General features: G+C 33.0%; 2 protein-coding genes across 2 annotated transcripts; one reads left to right on the forward strand and one right to left on the reverse strand.

Moving 5' to 3' along the window:
* Positions 1 to 3,222: 3,222 nt before the first annotated feature.
* On the forward strand, positions 3,223 to 6,589 carry LOC107189295 (bestrophin-4-like). Its single transcript, XM_015577789.1, has 9 exons — positions 3,223 to 3,539; positions 3,628 to 3,762; positions 3,832 to 3,998; positions 4,525 to 4,682; positions 4,794 to 5,024; positions 5,130 to 5,210; positions 5,295 to 5,446; positions 5,583 to 5,717; positions 5,812 to 6,589. Exons 1-9 carry the CDS (start codon positions 3,361 to 3,363, stop codon positions 6,587 to 6,589), a joined length of 2,016 nt encoding a protein of 671 aa, XP_015433275.1. The 5' UTR covers positions 3,223 to 3,360.
* Positions 6,590 to 7,112: 523 nt separating this feature from the next.
* Positions 7,113 to 10,349, reverse strand: LOC107189296 (zinc finger protein 90-like). Its single transcript, XM_015577790.1, is given in 7 exon segments — positions 7,113 to 7,818; positions 7,821 to 7,953; positions 8,063 to 8,386; positions 8,389 to 8,607; positions 8,706 to 9,178; positions 9,245 to 9,668; positions 10,101 to 10,349. Coding segments are annotated over 7 exon segments (2,484 nt in total). The 3' UTR covers positions 7,113 to 7,156.
* Positions 10,350 to 12,651: the final 2,302 nt, after the last annotated feature.

Raw genomic sequence — 12,651 nt, forward strand, 5'->3', positions numbered from 1 at the left:
ATATATATAATTTTATAATTGAAAATATTTAAATACATAATATCCTACTTGGTATCGAAACAAAAGTATCGAGTATTGTACCCGTGTATTTACTTGTATCGATTCATCCCTATCAGTGGTTTATTACCAGTGCTACGCAGTAGAGATGGCGTGCAAAATCACTAACAGTGATTTATCACAGTCATCGCCGATTCACGATCACGATCGTGGTTTAACTTCATTCACGACCGTGATTGCGATTTTTTTATCTTGAGTGAATTTGCTCACTGCAATCGTAAGTCATTAATCTTTAAACAGAAAAACGTATTCAATATGATTTTAGGATGAATTACATTACTGTGTTTGTAAAAATCAGTAGAAAAAACAAGAAATTCTAAAAGAATGATTTGCTAGGTAACATGTAGATTATAATTTATAATCATTAATTTATTCATTATTCCTCATTGTTTCTAATTATTCTTTCACTTTATACGATATAACTCGAATTTTTGTTTTGATGTCGTTAATATAGAATATAAAATATACAGATTATGTGTCGCGTGTAAAGAACTGTTAGGTTTCTCCACCAATCAGAAACGATCACGAGAAATCACGAATCACTGTGAAAAATCAACGAATGTGATCGAATCACGAGTGATTCACAAGTAGCAGCAAGTAGCAGTTCACGCCATCTCTACTACGCAGTCTTACGCAGTGCTACGTATCAAGAAATACATGAATTAAAGTGAATGTGGTACGAAATTCAAACATTATGTATACGTATGCTGTATTAATTTAGATGTAAACAAAAAATGTTTACGCAAATTTACATGATTGTGGATTGGTTCAAGTAAACAAAAATTATATAGAAAAACTCATTACTGTAATGAATAATGTTAAACTAAATTGGAATATTTATTTTACTGTCTTTTACTCATTGCGTGTTATGTATTTGAGATAAACACACACGAGAGAAGTGTAGAATGACGGTGTCCGGTACGAGCTTGACATTCGAATCCTTTTAGATTTGGGCATCTGCCATCAAATCGGAATTAACCACCCTCAATGTCAACATTCACAATGACGATGCAGATGTTCTTAGCGAAGTAGTGTGCCGCAAACAAGCTTCGAGTGCATGTCTGCGGTGACGCCTAAAAGAATATTGTTTGCATTAAAAATTCGTATTATAATTGTAAGACGACGTATAAGAATTAACATATAACTATAACAGAATCGTGACCAAGTATCGTGTGTGTTAATGTATCGATTGTAGCAGAGTTTCTTCCAGTTTCCTCTCTGGTTGTACAGTGCACTTTGAAGTCTCTGAACTTGCAAGTAATCAGTGAAGTAGTGTAGCGCGCGCTGTGAATGCCCATAGGCCCATAGCCGTTTAAGGAGCACGCTTGATAAATAGATACAATGAAAACATTCAACATTGACAGCTTAACGAAAAAATTGTAAGACTGATGGTAACATAGAATCTATGTGACCGGTGCTAAAAATACTGAAAATAACTATTAAATTTATAAAAAAATGAGTAGTAAACACTAGATGCATTTTATAGAATTGCATTCCATAGGCGTGTATTTTGGTCAATTAGTTACAATACAAAAATCAGCTTTCAGATTCAATATAATATTGCTGTATGGATACGTAATCGTAATAATAACAAAAAATTCAAAATGGTAACCACATAATTTATACAGATTATTTAACAACATATGAATTATTTTTATAATTTGTATTATTTTTAGTATAAGCGTTATAATTTTATTGCAAACAATTGTGATATACGTCTAATTGTGTAATACGTGTCCCAATATGTGCAGTGCTAATAATATAATCTTAATTCTAGTATTCTGAACATACCTAGTCTCGCGGTATCTGTGCAACAACTCTTATTGTTAAATGCCAAATTTGAATTACATACTTTTAGTTCTCCACTATTATTATATGTATATAGTGCAATTCATTCTAGAAAAGAAAGTTTCTCAGGTATTTCTAAATAGTTAAATAGGTTGTAACGAAGAACATACCGCATTTATACTAGTTTCAACCGACTTAAACTTTGCTGTTACATTAAAATTTGAACGCAAGTATTTCGAAGTTCGACCAATGTCGCATGCTTCCTTCCAACGTATTTTTAGATGGCTCCCTCGAGATGTATCGTGCATCTCGTGGCCGTCAGATAATCTGTTAGACAATGATGACGCTACGCACACGTGTCATTGAATAGCCCAGCAGACACCCAGACAGGACATTCGCAGACCGAGTGATGTTTACTTGGATCATGCATAAATGACTAATAATTCCATTACTATGAATTAAAATTCAATTTATGAGAAGACAAAATCGTTAATTTGAAAAGCTTTGACGTGTCATGCATCTTAAAAATTCCGTAAAAATATCTATTTACTAAGCACATTATAGTACATTATATACATACATATTATAGAACTTGTACACGTGGGAGTCAGGTCATTGAGACCGCATGTCTTCATTAACAGATTTATGTATATGTATATGTATATGTATATGTATATGTATATGTATATGTATATGTATATGTATATATATATATATGTGTATATATATATATATATATGTGTGTATATATATATATATATACATATATATATAGATTAAATTAATTTAACGAGCATCAAAATATTTAATCGGTACTTATATAAGGCCTATATGGACTAAGCATTTCAGTTGAACACTTAGAGACCTTGTATAAATTGTATGTTTACTCAGACGGCAGTTATTTCAATGTCTAAAGTTATATTTAACGGCGATGCATTTTGGCGTGACTCCCAAACTACTCGGCATTATTTACGGTGCACATTAGTCTAAAAAAGCCGTGTAACCGACACTTTCCGAAGGCGATTCTTAACAATGACATTCTCTTTACGACGTAATTATTGTTCTACTTTTATAGCATGTTACCCAACTAAACGTATATCGCAAGGTCTTGCCTGTGCTGCTATAAGATCCCCCATTTTTTTAACTATCGACGAGATCGCGAAATATTTAAAAAAATTATGTTTGCTTACATTTATTTCTAGAAGCACACCATGGATTTCAAATTAGTGATCCTTTTGTTGAGCAAAACATTTTGGATAGATCATCCATTGAATTATGTATATTAAATTATAATAATATTTTATTTGAGGTACTATATTATTATCTGTATTATATCAAATATAAAATTATATCACGTTTCTCATTTGTGCCCTTCAACATTGCCTATGTAGGTATCCCAGAGGAAAGTTTACATTAACATAATGAAAAGAAAGAAATTGTTATTCTTACGACAAAGTTACTTTGTTCTGGATTGAATTTTCATTACAAAACTGATGATTATTAACCGAAGAAAAGATGACAGTGTCATATCAATATCAGGTTGCCAATTCCACAAGGGGTGGATTTACCAGGCTCCTTTTTATGTGGAGAGGCTCACTTTACAAGCTCATCTATACGGAACTTCTTCTGTTTTTAATTCTTTTCGCTGCGCTCTCTGCTATTTACAGACACCTACTTAACGCTTCGCAAAAAAAGTTTGTAATTAAACATTCCTGCCATTTCTGGTCGTTCTTTGACAGACTAAGGAATCAAAGATATTAACCGAAATAAGCTTTCTTTCAGAGAATTTGAGCAGATGGTTATTTATTGTGACAATTTCATTAATTTGATTCCATTGAGTTTCGTTCTTGGATTCTATGTGTCTTATGTTGCTCAGAGGTGGTGGCAACAATACCAAGCCATACCGTGGCCTGACAAGTGAGGTTCAACACGATAAATATATTACGATGAATTAGCATAATGTTCCATGTACGTATTTTCTTTCAGAGTGATGCATTTAATTGCATTATACGTTGCGGGAAACGATGAATACGCTCGGATGCTTCGAAGAGCGCTTATGCGTTATCTAAATCTTTCCTTAATACTCGTCTTACGATCGATTAGTTCAGCGGTGAAAAGACGATTTCCAACACTCGATCACGTTGTCGATTCTGGTAAATTATTTTACATTATTAAAATAGAAACTCACACTTAGAACAGATTTTTCTCTAACATAAGCATACTAATTTTAACTCATAGCTGATATACTATAAATTGATGGAGCCAATGATAGAAAAATTACAACATAAACAAACATTGTCATCAAATCCCAATAGTTCATTTTGATCAAGACGAAAACACTCTTCTGGTCAGTTACAGCTTCAAAAAGTCTACATATTGGGTATACTATAACTTTTTTTTTATCATTTTCGTTACAAGTTTCATATTTTGAAGAATACGTTCTCTATAAGGTTTATGGATACCTGCATATATTGAAAATATTTGTAATAATTTACACTGTCAAGATCGTATAAATTTTCAAATATGTAACAAAATAATCAACATATAGATTTCGTGATGCAAACAACTAACAATTCAAATATAGTTTGTTACTAATTTTTTAATACTTAACTTGTTTATCTTTATTGCAAAAAATGTTTAATCAATAATATCACTACTAATAATGGCACTATGTTACAGGATTTATGACAACATTAGAATTAGAATTATTTCTCGCAGTACCCAATTTGGAGTTCAATACATATTGGATCCCCTGTACATGGTTCATTAATCTTCTAAAAGAAGCCCGTCGAAATAACCGGATTCCTGATCCCCAAGGATTAAAATTAATTATGGAGGTATTATATCATTTAAAATTTAAAAGATATTGTGCATCATTTAATGCTTGATGCTAAGATCAAGTTAAGTCAGACAGAAGTTATTAAATTAGTATTCAATGACTATTATAGGAATTCAATGAATTTCGCACGAAATGCGGTCTCCTCTGGAGTTTCGATTGGATATCAATACCATTAGTTTACACACAAGTAGTGACACTGGCAACGTATAGTTTCTTTGCTGTTGCTTTAATAGCTCGCCAGTACATCGAAGGTAAAGAGAAACAATTTCAACTGCAAATCGACATTTACATACCTATATTTACCATCCTACAATTCTTCTTCTTCATGGGACTATTAAAGGTAAGTATCTATTAAAAATCATTATCAAAAGCATCTCTGAAATACATATACCGAACAAGCAAAAGTCTGTACATTGTTCACGAGACTGAAATTATTTCTCAACAGGTGGCTGAACAATTAATTAATCCATTTGGCGATGACGATGAAGACTTTGAGTTGAATTGGATTATCGATCGCCACACGAAGGTGAATAGACATTCCCGCTTTGCTTCTGAAAATATTGTGACGTTATTGGTTTCTTCCACGCTTTATTTTTCATATGAATTATAGGTATCGTATCTTGGAGTGGATACTCTTATGAATCGATGTCCACCATTGGTTAAAGATATTTACTTCGACGATGAAAATCTAACTTTACCGTATACAGAAGCGGCAGCCGCTTATAAGAAGAAAACATACCGCGGTAGCGTGGCGAATATGACGTTAGTATTCTGGATCGGTTCGTTTTATAATTAAAACCTATTTAAAGGATAGAATATTTTCTCATTTAAAAGCTACAGATGTCTGCTAATGAATTTTATTAAATGCTACATATGTATGTGTAACTTATGTTCACAGAGTTCCAGAAGAAAAGCAAATGATGTTCTTGCCGGATGTTTTAGAAGAAGACGAGGAAGAAATGAAATCCTCATCATACACATCAAATATGAGTCTAGCTACGCATATCAATGATAGCTTGGCGTGTGAGACACGGTAAATTTCTATAAAACAATGTCAGAATCAAGTAAAAGTTAAAGCAAACCATTTGCGAAATGAAGTCTCATTAAGTTAGAATCGTTTGTTTCAGCCAGATCAGCCCGCACCCTGAAACACCTACAAAGACTGATCAAAGTTATCCTGAAACAGTTATACAATTTGATATTCAAGAGCCATCGTCACGGATGGAGCACACAGAGCAACGATCGAGGGTTATAACAGATACTGCGAAAAAATTCTCAAGCCTGAATCGAAAACCATTCTTTACAGTACCAAAAAGTCCCAAGATCATTTATCAGCCTTGGTCAAGTACGTCTAGCATATTACAGCCTGCAAGACAAATTGTCGATACACCTATAGTGTATACCAGTGATATTAATCCATGGAAAGAATATACTCCAAGAGACTTACATCCCTCCATGTTAGAAGTTTTAATTCCAGATCAATCTCTAGAAATGGAGGAGCCGGATTACTTTGAAAAATCATGTGACAATTTAAAACCCAGCGCAAATGATAGTCCTCACTCGGATACATGTCAGTCTCATTACCATCGTACAGCAATGTGCCATTTACAATTGCCAGAAACAGATTTACCGACGCCACAGAGAGTAACATTTCGAAGTAAAACTCCCAAGTATGTTGTAAAAAGACACAGACCTATGGGACGTTCAAGAAAGAAAAGCATTCAATGGACGCAAATTATGAGAACGCGACGAAGAAGAACAACAGACAAGGTACCATCTATTGATGAAGAACTGTCGCAAATAAGGAGCTCTCTCAATTTAAAACATTTAGGCGATGATTCAGAAACACCAACGAAAGACATTCTTGATAATGAAACAACAACTCCTTTTAATAAAGAGAAATAAGTCTTAACATTGAAAATGAATATATGTGATACTATTTTGAAAGTCTAAATGATGCAAGAAAAGTAGAAATCTATTACTTTTTGTATACTTATTATTAGTGAAGACATAAATTCTAATGATACTAAGTATTGGAATTATTAATGTTTTTTTACTGTTGAATTAGTGTACTATTAAAGAAAGAGTTAGAAATAATCTTAAGATTTATAATTACAATATTGAAATCAGGAATAAAGTATTTTTAAAAAATAGGGAACTACACGATCATGAAGTTACAACAATGGTTAAAGTGTAGGAATATAAATTTAAAAAAACAATATAAAGTACAAATGATTATAATTTATAATAAGTTTTGTTAAGCAAATTTATACACTCGGTTACTTACTTACTTACTTACTTACTTACTTACTTACTTACTTACTTACTTACTTACTTACTGATTCTAATACTTACGAAGTTATTTTGTCATTACCTGTCTATTTGTATCCATAGTATTTAACAAGATATAGAAACACACTAGTCGCTCTAAAAAAGACATTCTTTAATCAATCTTCCGCACACATTATTATCTTACATATTAGGATAGATTGTGTAGTAGGGATTCTTGAATTGCTTCGAATTAATTGTATAAACATTTGGGTCCTCCATCGTAAACGGTTGAATAATATTCGTTCCCAGATTCTTTTGATTGTGCACATTTGCGATCATGTACTGTGGCGTGGGCGTAACTTGTCCAACAGTGGCATCTTCCATTAGCTTTCTTTGCGAATAAATCAGAACCTGTTGGACATTTAGATCCTGTTGTGGCACAGAGTTCTCCACAGAAGCAGCGAATCCTGTATTAGATAATTGCTGTGCTTTACACTTCTTTCTGTGTGCATAGAGCGAGCCGGCATTGTTATATCTCTTTGTACAAATCTTACACGCGTACGGTCTTTGACCAGTGTGTGTGTATGTGTGCTCATTTAACGAAGTCAGTCTTCTAAACGATTTTGTACAAATTTGACAATGATATTTTGCTTCTCCTGTGTGCATCGTAATATGACGCGCTAACGTATTCGCGCGCGCGAAGGCTCTACTACAATACTGACAAATGTAAGGTTTCTCCCCGCTGTGCGTGCGCAAGTGCAATTGTAAATAAGTGCTTTTCGTGAAGGCCCTACTGCACACGTTGCACACATAGGGTTTCACGCCTGTGTGCGTACGCATATGCGCAACAAGTGAACCGCTATGCTGCAAACTTCACAAAGAAACCTTTTTTGAGTTTCTTTAACGCGTGTGTGTCGTTCCATGTGATTTGTTAGAGACTGAGCTTGTGCAAAAGATTTAGGGCATATTGCACATTTGTGTGGTCTATTATGGCGATCCTAAAACAATTTTTATTCTGCATTACAATTACTATTTACTTAAGGTTTCAAGCATCTTTTGTTTCAGTTGATTCGGGAGGTTTAAGCAACTTAATAGCAAATTACTTACTTTTTTTCTACCTTCTAAACAATCTCTCTTACTTATACTATCTGTATCATCTTTATCATCTAAATCCGAGCTATCGAATAATTCAGCCTTATGTTTTGATTGTTCGTGATCTTTCAATTTATCCACTCTTGAAAATCCTTTACCGCAAGTGCCACAAGTGTACTTTAATCCACTGTGCGTGGAAAGGTGTCTCTTCAGATTCCTCTTTGTTGCAAACAGCTTCCCACACTGAGTACACTGTAGACTTTCGGTAGGAAGGTTTTCATCTTCCTCGTCTTCTTCATCTTCAGCTTCTTCTTCTTCTTCCTCTTCATCCTCCTCCTCCCCCTCCTTCTCCTCCTCCTCCTCGTCCTCCTCCTCCTCCATTCCGAGCATCGATAGGGCTCGTCCGCTTCTTCTGATTTATATTCTGGATGACTTTTAACATGAGATACGAAAGATTTTTGATAAGTAAATTGCTTTGAACACACATTACAAATAAACTTGAAATTTTTTCGTTGTTCTTTCGAGGAATCAGCGTTCTTCTGTATTTTCATTCTTTTTTCCTAAAATATAGAAATTATTAGTGACGTTAAATAGAAAGAATTACAATAAAAATAAATAAGCTTCCGTTTTAACAATTAACGAGTTAAGCGATGCTTACACGAACGTTATTAACATTTTTATGCTCTACATGTGATACACCTTTCTCTTGCTCATAAATAACTCTCTTATCATCGATATCTTCCGTCTTGTTATGTGTATTACGACAACTCGCAACATGATTTTTCATTTTGGCAAGAGTGGAATACTGTTTATCACAAACGTAACAAACATATCGTAATTTAGTTTTGCGTTTATGTACAATGGTGTGCCTTTGTAAGGCCACTTTTGTACGAAAGGACTTAATACACTGCATACATCGTAATCTAGTTGTGCGCGATATAAGAGGTTTTTCCTCGTCGTCTTGCGTACTGTCCGTTCTCGATGCTCCTTCCAAAATTCGCTGATTTTCTGATACTTCAACGTTATTTACATCATTTCTGAACGAAGTATCTTTCTCTTGCTCAATGTGTTCACGGAACAAAGATAATTCTCCCTGTTTGTCTGAATTAATTTGTCTCATAGAATCATTCACTTTATTGTGCTCTATATGTTCATCAAACAGAGATAAGCTTTCTTGTTTAATCGAGTTAATCTGACTCACAGAATCTTCTAACAAATTTTTATAAACATTTACACTTTCCAAGTTTTTTTTTTCTACTGCGTTGCTTAATTGACTTTGTGTTTCTCTTTCATAGCAAAACAAGTTTCTTTCAGTATTTATGCAAAAAGAGGTATCATCTTTTGTAAAACAAAAATTATCTGGACAGAAGTTTGTAGGACACATTTCTTGCTTTTCTGTGTTTTCCTTTTCAGAAGAGATTACACTAGATATCACATCAGCAATTATTGCTGTGACTATGCTTGCACTACTACCCGAGTCATTAGAAGCAGCTTTTAATTTAAGAATTTGACGGAGCTTTTCATTCGAATTTTGTATCTGACATTTAAAATCATAAGATGCATCCAAACGTTGGTTACAGGATAAACAAATCACTGGTGGTAAGCCATCTCCTTCTTCTATCTAAAAGTGTAAAACGTCTGTTATTGTAATTTTAAATAGAAGCATTATTGAAACTCTGATACTGTATTACAATAAACAATTGTTATTAACATAAATGACAGTTTTAGTAGAAAATTTGTCACATAGCATATTATACAAACAGTTGCTTTATATTGTTTATATCGAAACAGTTGAAAAAATCCAGTGAATTCTAATACGTAAATATGGTGAGTTCTAATTGCATCTTTACAAAATTTCAAACTATAGCTCCTGTCCACTTTTCTTAGCTTCAGTCATTCGAGTAAACAGCACAAATCTCATCAATCCTAAAAACTTCTCTAAAAGTCACATATGTAGAACATGAAATATTACAGAACATACTAATAGAGGGATAGATTTTAAAAGAAATTCGTTTTGGTAATGTTGTTATGATGAAAAGAGAAGCAAACTAACCTGTACGGAAGCAACGGCCATAAGTTTACGAGGAATAGCGTCCCCATTTCGAAACAGTTCACAGTTTTCAACAGTCCTTTTTAAACAAATTCGACACTCGTCCCCGTAAATTCTTTCGTACGTATCAACCAACTGAGTGTTCTTCGAAACTTCCATTTTATTGCATTTGGAAGTCAAACTACGACTCGAATCCCCTTCTTCTCGGAACCCGAGAATGTTTTTGACATTTTTGATGCTGAATGAACTCATAATTATTGAAAACTAGCTCTATCCAGGCCTGTCGCATTATGGTACAAAAGAATTTGATACTCAATTCATCTCTAACACTTAATCGAATCATTAGAATGAAGATTCGCCAAAATTGATGTCTTGAAATTACTTGTAAATTATATGCAATATGAAGAAATGTGTGAGACAAAAGTTACACGATTTCAAGGTGGACTAACGTGGTTATTTATTGAAATACCTACGCTACAATATGTGTACTTTTTATTTATAAAACGATTAGTTTGTAATAATTATAACGGTCAATAGTGCGAACATTTTGTACGATAAAACTTTCATTACTAATGTCTAAATAAATATTTACGTTAGATCTATTATGCTCCAATACGTTTTTATTTATAATTTGATGCTTTTTGACTTTAACGAAAAATACGATAGTGCGTACTACCTATCTAAAATACAGTCACCCTCCAATGTTAGTATATGTATAGAACTTGGTAAATATATCATCGAGTAACTTTTGTGCCACATACGTACATATATGTATAGTTCGTCATACAGGCGAGTAAGTTCAAGCGTCAAATTAAAAGAACCATCCTGTATATCCATGTTACAATGAAATAATTACAATTCGAATACCTATATGTCAACATTATAATAGAAAGTTCAAACAATTGTGAGGACAACTACAGAGACATTGTCACTACTGACCTGAGTAGTAGTTTTAATTTTTATACTTTTCGTAATACTTTATCTTCTTTCTTCTAAGCTCCGTTTAATTCTTTGATTTATGGTTGAGAATTAACAGCAAAGATTGTTTCACTCAAACAGTATGAAAAAAAAGTAAATATGAACATATGGAAAATGAAGACAAACAAATAATCCATTACAATTTGAAATGCTCTCCATTTTTGATTGTTTGAATTTATTATTCAAGTTTAATCAACGTTACAATAGATTTCAAGTATAGACATGTTTCAACAAAACATACAAGTATACGATCTGTACACGTATCACAGAGTAAATACAGTTTCATTAATTCAAGGACTTTCTGGTTACAATTGTAACGCTCTTGTAATAAGGGCGAAATTTAAATTAGAATGAATTAGAACCATAATGCGTTCGTCGTGACATCATTCAGGTTTTCGTTCGTAATTTCAAGTTCCACCAAACGCGTACTTTTATTATGTTAAAAATTAAATGTTGTAATAATACCACGGTTCTGTATTTATGTCTTATAATGAAAAACATACTTAAAACGTGAAAGATCGGTTAACCTAAAACGCATTCGTTAAGATTAAAACATAATCGAAGTCTAACAAAAATCACCAGCAATTCCATTTGTCTAACACAAAATGACTTTCAGAAAACGCAGGTGCATTAATTTGTATAACACTGAAGTCAATGCACGTTGTTACGTGTTCTGCACGCATTTAAATAATTTTTACATCATCACATTGGACAGTTTGTCTGTCGCGCATAAATACCTATATACTTATGTGTACACGTGTCACTTGAATTCAAATACTATACTTTGACTATTTAGACTAGACTACACGTGGACCTTTAACATTTTTTGTTTGCAAAATATATTAAACAGAGAAAAACATAACAAGAAAGGTGGTTGTTGCTTCAGACAAACTTCTATCGTAACTTAAATCCCTAGAGTACAATGTGCACATAATATGTAACTACATACATTTAATATGAACGCTCGAAATATATTAATGATTCGAACGATGACGTCAATGACAGTCGCTCGAAAGTGTCGAGAGATCGATATTTTTTATCCAGGCAAATGTAACAAGTAACAGGACTTGCGTAATTCACAAACTAGAAACAAACCTGTAAACTACCTTATTCGCACGTACTGAAAAGATAAATGAGATTCGTTTTACTGATACACATATAATTAAAAAATGTAAAAATGAGAAACAAACACCGATTTTAAAATTCATTCTTTAATTCATACAATGACTGCATTTAAAAGACACTTTTCTGTATTTTAAAGTACTATTGGCTGATTTGCCCATAGCAAAGTACTTGACCCTTAATTAAAAGTTGCTTAAAAATAAAAATAAAATATTATCCATAAAAAAAGCGTTCTTAGCACCTGTATTTCTTTTTGCAGTTTGAATCCAACAATTCACACGCTTGTGTGCATCTAATTGTAAATAAATCGAGAATCAGAGAACATGGATGCACAATTACCATACGCAAGTTACACTGCAATATAAAAGCGACTCCAAGTACTCGTAGTAATTAAGTTCAATTACAAAGACTTGCAATATAAAAATATACGGATAAAGTATTAATACACTTGTCG

The sequence above is a fragment of the Dufourea novaeangliae genome, unplaced genomic scaffold (genome assembly GCF_001272555.1).
Source record: "Dufourea novaeangliae isolate 0120121106 unplaced genomic scaffold, ASM127255v1 scaffold142, whole genome shotgun sequence".
In the NCBI taxonomy this organism is placed as follows: Eukaryota; Metazoa; Arthropoda; class Insecta; order Hymenoptera; family Halictidae; genus Dufourea; species Dufourea novaeangliae.